The following is an 11,993-nucleotide window of genomic DNA, read 5'->3' as shown; positions in this document are numbered from 1 at the left end:
AACAGCAGTTGGAGCAGACAGCTGGTGGTGTGCACTCACAGAAGTGATGGAATTGTACGACTTAGTCCTTGTAGGGTGTCATTGCAAGTGTAGCTGGTGTATGCTGAAATGGTCCTGACTGGCTCCTTGTATTCCTTAACATGACCACAGTTGCACCAGTTGGAAACTGCTTTTGCAGGTGCTGAAGGAGATGTACTAGGAGATATATTCAAAAAATGTATAGGAAAGAGAATAATTCCTTTTTATTAATTATGCCATGGCAGGACCACTGTGTGTTAGGCTGTATACAGATATATTTTTCCCCAGGGACATTGTGATTTGAGCAGAAAAATAGTTAATATGCTAAAAAACCCCCAATACCCTATTGGGAAGTGCTCAAGATGTAGTTCTTCCCTTTCTTTCCATCCTCCCTAGTGCTCATATGATACCTCAATTGTACTGAGTCTCTCTCAGGTGTCACAGCCAAGTTGATCCTTCTTCGCTTCTCCAGTTAAAATAGTCTTTGCCCTGTTTCATTGGGTTAGAAGAGTAGAAAGGAGGTAGAAATGGGAAGTAGAGATCAAAGGGTGCCTACGAAAATATCTGTAGGTATCGTGAGTGGGCCTTGCTTGGAGATAATTGATATGGTATGGCAACTCTGACTTACCAAAAGATCCAGACTGTGCCCTCTCATAAATCCTCCTATGGACTTCCTTTCTGGGAAGGATAAATAGTGTATTAGAATTTAATTGGAATGAGAAATAGATGATCCAGTTAAAGATCAAGACAGACAGGTGATTTAAATGTTTGTCTTCTATAAACTAATTTGAAGAACTGCTGCTTACAACATCCATTCCTCATTGAGCTATCATGAAGGAATCTTAGCTATTTATCACATTCTCCTGGCAAAGACTTTATCAATGGGTGATGGATGTGACAGGCAACAAGCTAGACATCACAATAATTCTTCAGCCATCTTTGGGACAAAAGACTCAAGAGGCAAGGCAATAACTAATTCAACAAAGACTAACAAAGCTTTGAAAGGTCCTAACAGTGTTTCTACTAAAAGGACATGAATTCTTCCAATGAAACAAGCAAGGCCAACTGGTTGTCCCTTGACCCTGTGTGACAGAAGACAAGACAAAGTTCCCTTGTCAAGCTTGTCACAAAGATGGAGTTTTTAATGACAGCAGGGTTATTCAAGAAAACAAAGGGAAAGAGGAGGCTAGATACAGCGGGGGATAAGTGTGGTAACCTCTCACCCTCTGAAAATGCTGCCAGGCAACAGCTATAGAGATAGCTCTAAAGCAGGGGGTGTTTCACTAGAGTGCATTTTAATGCTTTGTCATAGGATGCAAACAAAACTTTTCCCAACAGTGATGCCAGGATAACAAATGGAAAATCAAAATTAAAATTGACTTATATCTCATTTGTGCAATCATTTCCTAAGCATCTCTCTGTACATGAATGGTGTTTCTTTATCTTCTCCTGCCTGCTAGGAATGCAATCACTCCTTTGATTGGTCGCAGTCAGTGCTTATGCTGCAACAAAACCTATTCAATGAATTCAAATTTTACATGCGGTGAAAATTTATGGAGAATATGCAGGGTCTAAGTCAAATGGAAATACTTAGATTCAAATTTAGATTAGATGGGAAGATGATGCTGCAGATTTACAAAAATTTCTATTCGTCTTCTGACAGGAGCCTCGATTTTCTGATTCAGCTGGTTTTGCAGGTCAGTGTTGCCTGGGTGACAGCACAGGCAACACATCTGGATTTCACTGCATTTACATCTAAATCAAATGAAAATCTTTATCTTCATTCTTGGGAAACTGATTTCTCCAGTTTAATGCCTCAGAGAAACAACTGTAGCTATTTCAAATGCATGGTATCAGAATTGCTCTCCTTTCCCATACTTTGAGAACTTCCCAAAAGAGGAAGGGTATCAAGCAGAATCCCTCCAGACTGTTACCTTCATGGGCTGAAAGAGAAGAAACAACCATTCTCGAGGATTCTTCTTTGCTTGATAACAAGGTCCATTCTTCCTCCACCTTCCCTTTCAGTCAATGAAAGGTGGGAGTCCTGTGTTATTGCACCTCTAATAGTGGATGTTTCTTGCCACCCACCCAGAGCACTGACATTCAGCACCTGAGCTGTGATTTGGGGATGCCCCACATTCTAATATTTTCAAGTATGTGTGGTCTTTGAAACAGTAAGTGTCATGACAACCACCATATGCAGGTATGAAAACTTGGGATGTTATTTTTCTTTAGTATTGAGCTGTGGTCTCAGCATTCCTGCATTTGTCGATTTTCTCTTAAATCTCTAGGAGATTGGGTTTTTTTGGTTGGTTGGTTGGTTTTTTGTGGTGTCTGTGCAGAACTTCAAGGGAACATATGAAGTGGCAAATAGTAAGAGACTAGGTAGCAAAACTTAGATACCTGTTGTGATGAATTGTTTGCTCTGTTTTCCTCTGTTCTGGGCTGTTTTATGTAGCTATACAGACATAGCAGAGTTCAACAGAGCGGCAACTGTGCTTTAGTTTCTGAATTATCTAAAATAACACAAGGCTCAATAACTTCACTATCACTCACATATTTTTTAAATGTGATTTTTTTTTTCTTTTTGCATGGAGACAATAATGCATGTTGACAAATAAGTTATTGTGAAAAACTTAAAAGAAGTATGATTTTCTTTTAAGTGTATTTATCTATAAATTTGATTTTATGGGGTGTTGATCAACTGTATAGTTAATTTAGTTAAACAGAATACATACGTTGGATTTTCTAACTTGATTTTCCTACCCAGTCATGATGGCTCAGGAATTGCATAATTCCAGGGCTAGATAACAAAAGCAGTTTGGAGCGATTGGGTGGTGGTCTATGGAACTTAGATCACTCTGCTAGCTACAAAGAAAACAGAAACATTGAAAGCAGTAATAGAAAACAAAAAGTCACTTGAAATACAAAATAATGAGTAAGTGAAGTCAGATTCAAGTAGTCAAATGAACAAACAAGGTATGAGCATTGCCTTGTCAAAGTTAGTAATCTTAGATGCCGTTAAATATTTAGTGTGGTCTATTTGATTAGTGTGGTCTATTTGATCTGCTTCTCACAAGCTCCTTCTTTGGGAGGTCTTTATTTATGATTTAATAGCTGCCCATGAATTTGGTACTTTGAATTAACAAACTAAATATTTCTCTTCAACCATATTTGTTATTTGATGAGTGTCTTTGTGCAGAAGAAAATCATTCTTCAATAAGACCCTGTTTTTTAATCGCCAGCTGTCTTAGATAAATGGTAGCATATTCAGTCCCCAGCAGTAACACTGGGGAAAAGACCTGTGATCTGTGGTGACTGAATTATAATTGTCTTGCTATTTACTTAAATAGGGACACTTACAAGTATGCGGGGACCAGAGTTTGACTATAAATAAATAAAGCATTACTCAGGAAACATGTTTCAATGCAAATGCCTTATAGGAAAATATCTTAAAAAGACATAGGGCATTCCTCTGCTCACAAAACATGCTAGAGACACTAGTGACCTCTAAATATATCCATTTCTTTTGTCCTTTAACTTTCTAAATCCAGGGAGCTTTTCAAATTACAGTAGATACTCTGAAGAAAACAAATTAATATTCAGTTTTACAATAGAAGAGGAAGATTGTGTATTCCCACTGCCCATAACCAATGCATAGAATAAATATTCATGTCTGAAATAATTGTACATGACCCTTTATTACTCCAAATGAAATTCTAGTATGTAATGCAGCTACTGTGTTGTTTGATGTATTTATTAATCTGTCCTTGTTCTAACACCACCATGAACAATGGGAACAACACATATGTTGGCACAGAATGAATGTGGACCTGCAAGATTTTTAAAAATTGGGAATGAGCATGTTTGAAATTGAGAACTTCCTTAAGAGCCTGAAAGCCTTTTTAAATCAGTGAGATGTCAGCATATGCTTTAAGTACCTGGTAGAAGCGGAATAGGAAAATCTATGTCCCATATGGAATGTTTTTCAAATCATGGTGTATATTATCAGATTTACTCTTCACAGATGTGTCTTTTTTTGTTGTTTCATGAACAGAATCTTGGGAATTTTTTTATTTTTAAATTTTTTTTGCTTTACTCTGTATCTCTTTGTAAGTCTAGATGAGCTTAGGAATCAATCTGCTATTGAAAGGCAATGCCCGATCCTATAAGCAGTTGCTCTGTAGCGTTCCCGTTGACCTTACTAACTCGAGTCTTTGTCAATAAATCCTTGAACTCCCACTGATTTTCTTGAATCACAGGTTTTGTGGGTGAACTGACTACAAGGTCACTTAGAGTGCCTCTTTGAGGGTCACTGGTATTGTATCATGTCTATAACCAAAAACCAGTATCCTGTGTAGCAAATCCAAGTAATTTTTAATAAGGATATTCTGGAACAACCTCATTTTTGTAACTTAGTAAACACAGCATCTGGAATGACTATGACAGATATTTACCTCACTCATTCAGGATGATAAATTAAAATCCCCTTGTAGCCTTTTGCTCTGAAAAGGAAATCAATCTATAGATGGGATTATTATTCTTCTATGCTAGTACTGATGACCAGAAACTTTCTCCATCTCAGGCATGTAATTCTGGGGAGAGATCTCATCTCTTTGCATAGTTCTAATGGTCTATGCTAGCATAAAGTCAACTTTATCTATTACCTAGCTGTGGGAATGAGTGGGACTTTGGGGATAATCAATAATGGAATACTTCTATACAAGTACTAGATCTCAAGCAGCTGAATGTATTTTAAAAAAAGTCTCTATGCTGCTCTCACCTGTAGTGGGAATCATATCTATGCTAGTATTAGAAGGCTGAAAAAGTGGCAAAAAGTTAGTTTGCTTCATTTTTTTAGTTATGTTATTAGGACATTTCAACTTCAGCTAAAAGTAAAAGGAACAAAGTGCATGTTTTAAGACGATTGTGATATATGTTTAGTATCTGGTAAATCAGAGTTCCCGAGGGAATGGATGCAGATTTATATTAGAACCTGTCTTTCCTGTTGAGATCCTACAGCTCTTTGGGTGCTTAAACCTTCAATTAACACTTCCAGTGGCATTAGTAGAAATTTGCTCAGTAGAGTCTGCAGGGTGTTATCCATGGGCTTTCAAAACAATTATTTTCACAGGCACTCAATGCTTGAGAAGTGTGAATTATGAAAATGCTTTTGAGCATGGTAACTCTGGACATTCCTGCTTGCTTTTAAAAAGTTGTTGATTATCTTAGTCATGAGAACTGACCAAATTCTCTATCTACTTATCTCTAAAGCTTACATCATGTGGTCACACAGTCACAAATACTAGTAATGCTTGAATATGCCAATAATAGTCAGTGTTCTCAGTAGCTTTCAGCCAAAACCCAGTCATCAAAACCACTGCATTAAATGTTCTTGCATTAATCTAGGAGAACTACTAATGTGGAAAGATACAAATGCATTGGTTTCTGTCTGCAATATTTTGCCAGATGAGTACTTTGGAGAAATGTTTTATTTTACAGCATACCCTACACAAGGCATCTTTGTACTGAGTGTAATAGAGCCTGACATTCGAATCCACTTTGTTCCTAGTAGTGCTGTGGTATCGGGTAGCTGCAGCCATCTCCTGGTTACGGTCCGGTGTAACCCAGAGTGACTTCTTTCAGCAGCTGAACTCCACCCGATAGAAACCATTTTTCCCCACTCAGACTTTTGTCCCTGTCGAGGCTGATCTCAACGAGCTCTTCCAAACAGAAACTAGCCTGCAGAGGCCCGCCGGGCTGCCGGCCCGCGCCCCCGGGAGGCGGCTGGATGCTCGGTGGAGAGCGGGAGCGGTTCAGCACCACGGTCAGCGCCCGGCGCCCGGCGGCAGCAGGCGGCGAAGGGGACCGCGGGGGTGACGCCGCGGGGGTGACGCCGCGGAGGAAACGTGGAAGAGGGAATTTCTACCTCGATGCTGATGTTTTTTGTGGGGAGCGGCACTCAAATAAAAGATCAAAGCATGGTATTTGACCTCCTGCGCTGTATTTTAAAGTGAGGAAAGGATAAAGCTACTTCGCTGGCACAAATGGAATAGAAAATGCACTTCTGCATTGCCATCATGCTCTTCACAATGTATTAGACTGAAAGCAAGTTGTGCAGCAATAGGCGGTTCTTTTCTCCTCATTACAGTAAGTGGCAAAATTGTCTGTCTGCTGAGGGCAGGAGTAACAGCTGCTGATTACCAGATCTAGGGTTAAATTAAGCAGCTGAAAAAGGTATAAAGAGGAGGAAGTGACACACTATGTTCAAAAAGATCCATTCCATATTTCACCCCAACTCCCACCGAAGCAATGTGACAGATGACATCCCTTACTGTGATGGCACAGGTTTTGCGGTGAGATTGATCCGCAGCACTTCTATGTACGTCCTTGGAGGTGAGCAGGAAGAAGTTAGTGAACCACTAAAAAAATGCAAAAGTACAACCAGCATTGACTCTTGCTTCCAGCCAAAAGAGGAAGACAGAGACTGGATGTACTCTAAGACTCAGGACTGCTTGAAGTACTTACAGGATCTGTTAGCCTTGAGGAAAAAATATCTTGACAACATCAATAACTTGAAATCAATGCATATGGCTGCAGATTCCCCAATGTCTACAAAATCATCCAAAACTGGAAAGAAGTCATTTCTTCCACTTCCTTCCAAAGAGTCTTCTAAGGTAATTCCCAAGTACTTTTGCCATGTGCTTGGTCCTGAGCCATAAAGCAATGAGCTTTATGACCTGTGTTGATTTTCTGCTTTATTGGTCTCAGCCAGTTGTCTTTTTACTGTTGCATCATTTGAAAAGCTGCAAAATACCTTAAGATTCTTTCTAAGTACTGTGAAATGAAGGATGAATGAGTGGTCATGGAAAGAAATGTGTACGTCTATGTTTGTGTGAGGGGAGAGAAAATAGGAGAAGGAAAGAGGTATGAGAGTATGGGAAGTATCTGAAAACATGTTATGAAAGACCAAGCTGTTCTCTCAATACTCTGACAGGCTACTTAAGTGCCTCAGAATTCTCCACTATGGTTATTAATAGCTGCTAATGACTGACAAGCACAGTACTCCCTAAGTTTACTGGCAGCCTTTTAATTGGCGTAAAATTTCTTACAAAAAATAATTGTAAATTCATTGAAACTAATAGGATTTTTTTTCGACTGGTCAGATAGCTTGTCAGTGCTATGTTTAACACCAGTGCAAGTTCTACTGATAGGCTGTAGGGCATGAGGAATTCTTAAGGGTTCCTTTCTCTGTTAATTAATAAGTTGGCAGGTCTTTCTGAGATGGTATAATTCTTCACCTTTTACAGTAATGATACCACAAAAATAAAACTGAAATATCATCTTTAATGCAGACTATTTCTATGTATCCTAGAGAAAAAAAGCATTACAAAGCTTACTCCTGGTTGCAGTTTATAGATTGCATGTCTCTAGGCAGTTCAGTCATTAATATGACTCTAGACTTAACTCAGTGAGGACAAAGGAAAGGATTGCAGCAGGTGGGGTCCACAAACATGACTTTGACAGCAGACTTACAGATTACACAGTGCAGTCTTTAAACTGGATACTAATGAGGATGGTGGGAAGAAGGCATGTATGGCTGACTTACTAATTAGGCCAGGTAGACTTTACCAAAAAGTTATTGCCACATTTAGATGTTCTGTCAATGGCTGAAGCTGCGCTCTGTTGCAGGCATTGCTTAACCAAAGGACAAGGCTCACATGTTTAGGGCTAGATAGCACATTTTTTAATTTTATCTTTTGATCTAATACCCATTCAGTCAGTGGGAATTTTTCATTTGGTTTTATTGGGCTTTATGTCATCTTTTTAATGCTTTGAACAGTGACTCTCAGAAATTAGGATTAATAGTAGGAAACAATACTCAGCTCACTGGGCTGGAGAAGACAGATTTTATAAAGACATGACTATTTAGGACCAGGGAAACATCCAAAGAGAATGACTGAGGTGTAGGAGAGAGGCCTGGTGGTGCCAGGTGCCAGGAGATGAATTTCAACACTACAGATACAGTCTGTGAACTGACTTTGTGCACCATCACACAAAGATTGGCTTGAGGCAGGAGAGATTTACAGCACGCCAGTTCCCCTGATGAGCTGAACGGTGACGTACCAGAGCAGTACATCACTAACCATCAGCCAGGTGGAAAAAATGAGTGCAAAAGGGTACTAAAACCATGGACCAGGAGGCTGGAAAATAGATTCTGCACAACTAGGCTTCATGCAGGTTTGTGAACTTCTGAGACTTGCCACTGAAAATACCACTTAAGAAAAATGCCAAAAGCTTAACTTGGGTTTGGCAAACAAGTGAATCTCCCAAAAGCTGAGGCTAAGAGCGCTGTCACCTGGCTGTGGACAGCTAGCTCTTTTGTATGAACAGCCCTGGTACTGGCTGGCATGCAAACTTAGGAACAGACAGGGACATCAGCAGGTTATGCCACCCATATGAGTCAATCTCAGAATGAGAAATGAGAATCTCAGAATCTCAGAAATGGCGCGGTCACAGCTGCACAGCCGTGGCTTTGCAAAAATTAGGGAGAGGTCACGTGTTTGTGTTAAATTACCTGTCAGTGGAAATTCACTTCTTTTTCCTACCTGGTGCATGATTAATGGGAAGGTACTTTGTCCAGACAACCCTGTCCTCATGGGACGTTTCATCCAAAGATCCCTGGAACCTGGACTACAGGCTGACTGTGGATTCAGAATTTGCCACTTGATTCTAGCAAGAGAAAAGAATAGAGAGGTGGGTCAGATGCTGGAAGTACACAGGCTTTTCTTTAAAATGTCTTTTAACCCATAAGGGCTTAGTCATAATAGCAGTCACTATTTTCAGTAGATGTGTGGTAGAAGCTATCTTTTAGCACTTCTGAGGATGTCAATCAACCCAGAATGTCAGGAGGGGAATAAGCAAGCTCATCTCTCTGCCTCCACAGAACAGGGAACAAGCCGGTCCTTCAGAGATGTAACACAGCATGTATCCTTTGCTCGCATGTTTGAAACCCAAGCTAACAATTTTCTGACTTGGTGTTGCTGCCTGGCAATACACCTAGCTTGGACCGGCACCGAAAATATACAGCCCTTCATTAGGTAGAGCCTGGCAGGAAGTATTCATCCCATATGGACCTATAGAATCGCTAACCAGGGCTTTATGACTGCTTCAGCATTTATAGACAGGCATTTGCTTTTTTATCAAGACAGGCTCCTAATTTTAAACACCGTGGCTTTCCTGTGGGAATTATCACAGTGTTGAATGACTCATATTTTAGCACACACGGTCCTTTTCCATTTCAAAAAGACTTTAGCAATTTAGATCTGGATTCATTTCACCTAACCTAGGCATTTTAATAAGATGCTTAAATTAGTAACCGAGTTACCCCACAATCCCTTTGCAGCTAAGAGAAAGAGCTGCCTGCAGAGGGAAATTCAGCCTACCTAAGGCCTGACTCATCTTCTGAAAGTACTGGAGCCCTGCATTAATTACAGAAGGAACCCTGCATGACTACATTTCTAATGTGTGTCTCATTAGGTGCCTACTGCTAGGTAGAATAAATTTGGCCAAAAAGCCCAGCTGTCACTTAGCCACCTAATTAAATGGCCTGATACGGGGATTCTGAGGGATTTTATAACACCTAGTTAGCAGTGCCCAAGTGGAAGATGTTTGTTGTTGAGCGTGTAACAAGATGGATGTTTGTTAGACTGCTGTCCTGCTTTCTTTGATGACTACAAGCTGTGGAGTAGTCTGGACCTGTGTCCTTTTCTGACGGCTTGAAGTATGGAATCAAATACAATTTTTGCAGCTTCCTTATACAGTTTTGTCATTAAGAAGCCATTGTTCCCAACCCTTAGCTAATTCTTTTTTTCCCCCGCAGGCAGCCATGGAGAGAAAAGGCCCACAGTCCAGTTTGGATGTAAGAGAAGCAATAGCTTTCTTTGACTCAGTTATTGCAGACCTGGATTCAGAGAGATGGCGAAAAGTTCCTGACGTGGATCTGCCAAATGTGGATGTTGATTTTGATGGTGCAGTATAAACCAGACAAAATATGATTACTTTTGGTGTGCAGAGGGTAGAGGGAGGAGTGGCATTGTTTATTTAATGGACACAGTTTTCCTCCAGGTTTTGCTTCCCAAATCTAGGACCATTACATGCAGCATGTGAAACTACAATAATACATTGCTTGTTCCCTGTTGAAAGGATGCAACTATTTTTTGTGTGGCCATCACATTAGCAAATGTGGCATGTGTAGTGCTAGAATAGTGCTTGCCTTCTGCTCAGGGCTGAATTCCACCCTTGTATCTCTACCCTGAGCTGTTTTTGGAGGAGAGCTATAAAAATATAAAGATAACTTTTGCTTCATCTGATTTTTATTTTTCTCATTGAGAAATGACTGGATGTTTTCTCTCCAACCATCAAAAAAGAAGTAACTTAGAGATAAGGCTAAATAATGGTACGTTTCCATCAGAAAGGATGGGGTTGCCCATCTAAATGAAGATGTGCCCATCTGAGCTCATCAGCTATCCTGTAATAGACATTTCTCTCCTTTGTCTTAGGCTAAGGTGGATATCTGAAACAGGTCAGATTAGCTGTGCCCTAGAAGTCTGTATAAAGGCACTAGCTCTGACCTACATATTTATACTGCAGACATTGAAATATTAGATAAGATGAATCCATCCCAAGCAACATCCTGCAGTGAAACCAGGTTGGTTTCTCAGCATTACATCCAGGAAGGACCCAGCAGGCACCCTGTTCTCTCACTGTGCATGTAAAAATATCACTGGCAAACTGTTAATGCCAGATTATCTTCTGTCTTTCAGTTGCTACCAGCACAAGCGAACACAGTTTACATTCAAACTGGATCCTTCGTGCTCCCCGTAGATACTCACAAGATACTGCCCAAACAGCAAAGGCTGCAAACCAGTCTCAAAGAAACAGCCAGCGGAGAACCACTGGGTCTAGGAAGAGGTTGGAAAGACATCCCATGTACTTGCCCAAAGCTGTGGAAGGGGCATACAGCACTTTAAAATTTAAGCCCAAAACACGTAAGAAAGAATATTGAAAGAATATTCCCTCTTCAGCTGAAGATAGAATATAAGAAATAGGGCGTGTAAGAGTTGCATCTTTTTTTTTACCTCTGACCCAGCTCTTACACTCTAGAAGTGACGTGTGTAGTCACCGAAGGTTCTTTGTGTGGGCTTATTTTAAGCCATGGCTATTCCAACATTGGTCTCATATGAGGATTTAACTCATTGAGTTCATTGTGCCTAACAATACTGCTTTGTCATTCAGCTTGGGGGCAACTCCAATTTGACAAACCTTTTTCCTAGTGCTGTTATTGAAAGCAATGATTCAGAGATTGCCTGGTGCAGTAATTTTTCTTCTGACTCCAGTACTGCAAAGCGATCGAAGCAATTCAACTAATATGTTGGAGCTTTTGCACCAGTGTTTCCAACTTCAGAACAGTGAAGCAGAATTTTCTCCTTTTTTTCACATGTGAAAATTTGTATGTGCCATCCTTGACTCTGTGATCTGAGAGTGCACAGCAGCACTGAAGTACAAGCAGGCTGTGCTATGGGCAGAAAAAGCTGCAGCGAAGGAATCAGCATTAGCAACCTGTGTTTTGAGGAATTGCTCCAGTGTGTTTTTGAAAAAAACAAGCTATCTTCTACTCTACTTGCTGTTGGGAATGCTTCTGTCCTGGGATGCAACATCAAGAGATTAACTACATGCACAAATGCGCACAACTTGTTTCATATGGTTACACCACCTGTTAGTTTTCATCTATTTTAACATCCAGTTGCTGAATCTAGACATCCCAGTCTACACTGGAAAAGCTTAATGTCTTGGAGAAGAAAGCTTTGTGAATAAATTGGAGCAAAGGTTGTTCTCAGGGGCAGAAGACAATTTGCGGACAAATCCACAGCAGCAGCATTATATTATACCCAATATTTGGAATTCTGCTACTT

General features: G+C 40.2%; 1 protein-coding gene across 1 annotated transcript; it reads left to right on the top strand.

Moving 5' to 3' along the window:
* Nucleotides 1-6,281: 6,281 nt before the first annotated feature.
* C1H13orf42 (chromosome 1 C13orf42 homolog) lies at nucleotides 6,282-11,086 on the top strand. The gene is made up of 3 exons (XM_054813170.1): nucleotides 6,282-6,695; nucleotides 9,902-10,049; nucleotides 10,845-11,086. Exons 1-3 carry the CDS (start codon nucleotides 6,282-6,284, stop codon nucleotides 11,084-11,086), a joined length of 804 nt encoding a protein of 267 aa, XP_054669145.1.
* Nucleotides 11,087-11,993: the final 907 nt, after the last annotated feature.

This window comes from Grus americana, chromosome 1 (assembly GCF_028858705.1).
Source record: "Grus americana isolate bGruAme1 chromosome 1, bGruAme1.mat, whole genome shotgun sequence".
NCBI lineage: Eukaryota > Metazoa > Chordata > Aves > Gruiformes > Gruidae > Grus > Grus americana.
Note: the sequence above shows the minus strand (reverse complement) of the source record. Positions and strands in the feature narration are given on the sequence as shown.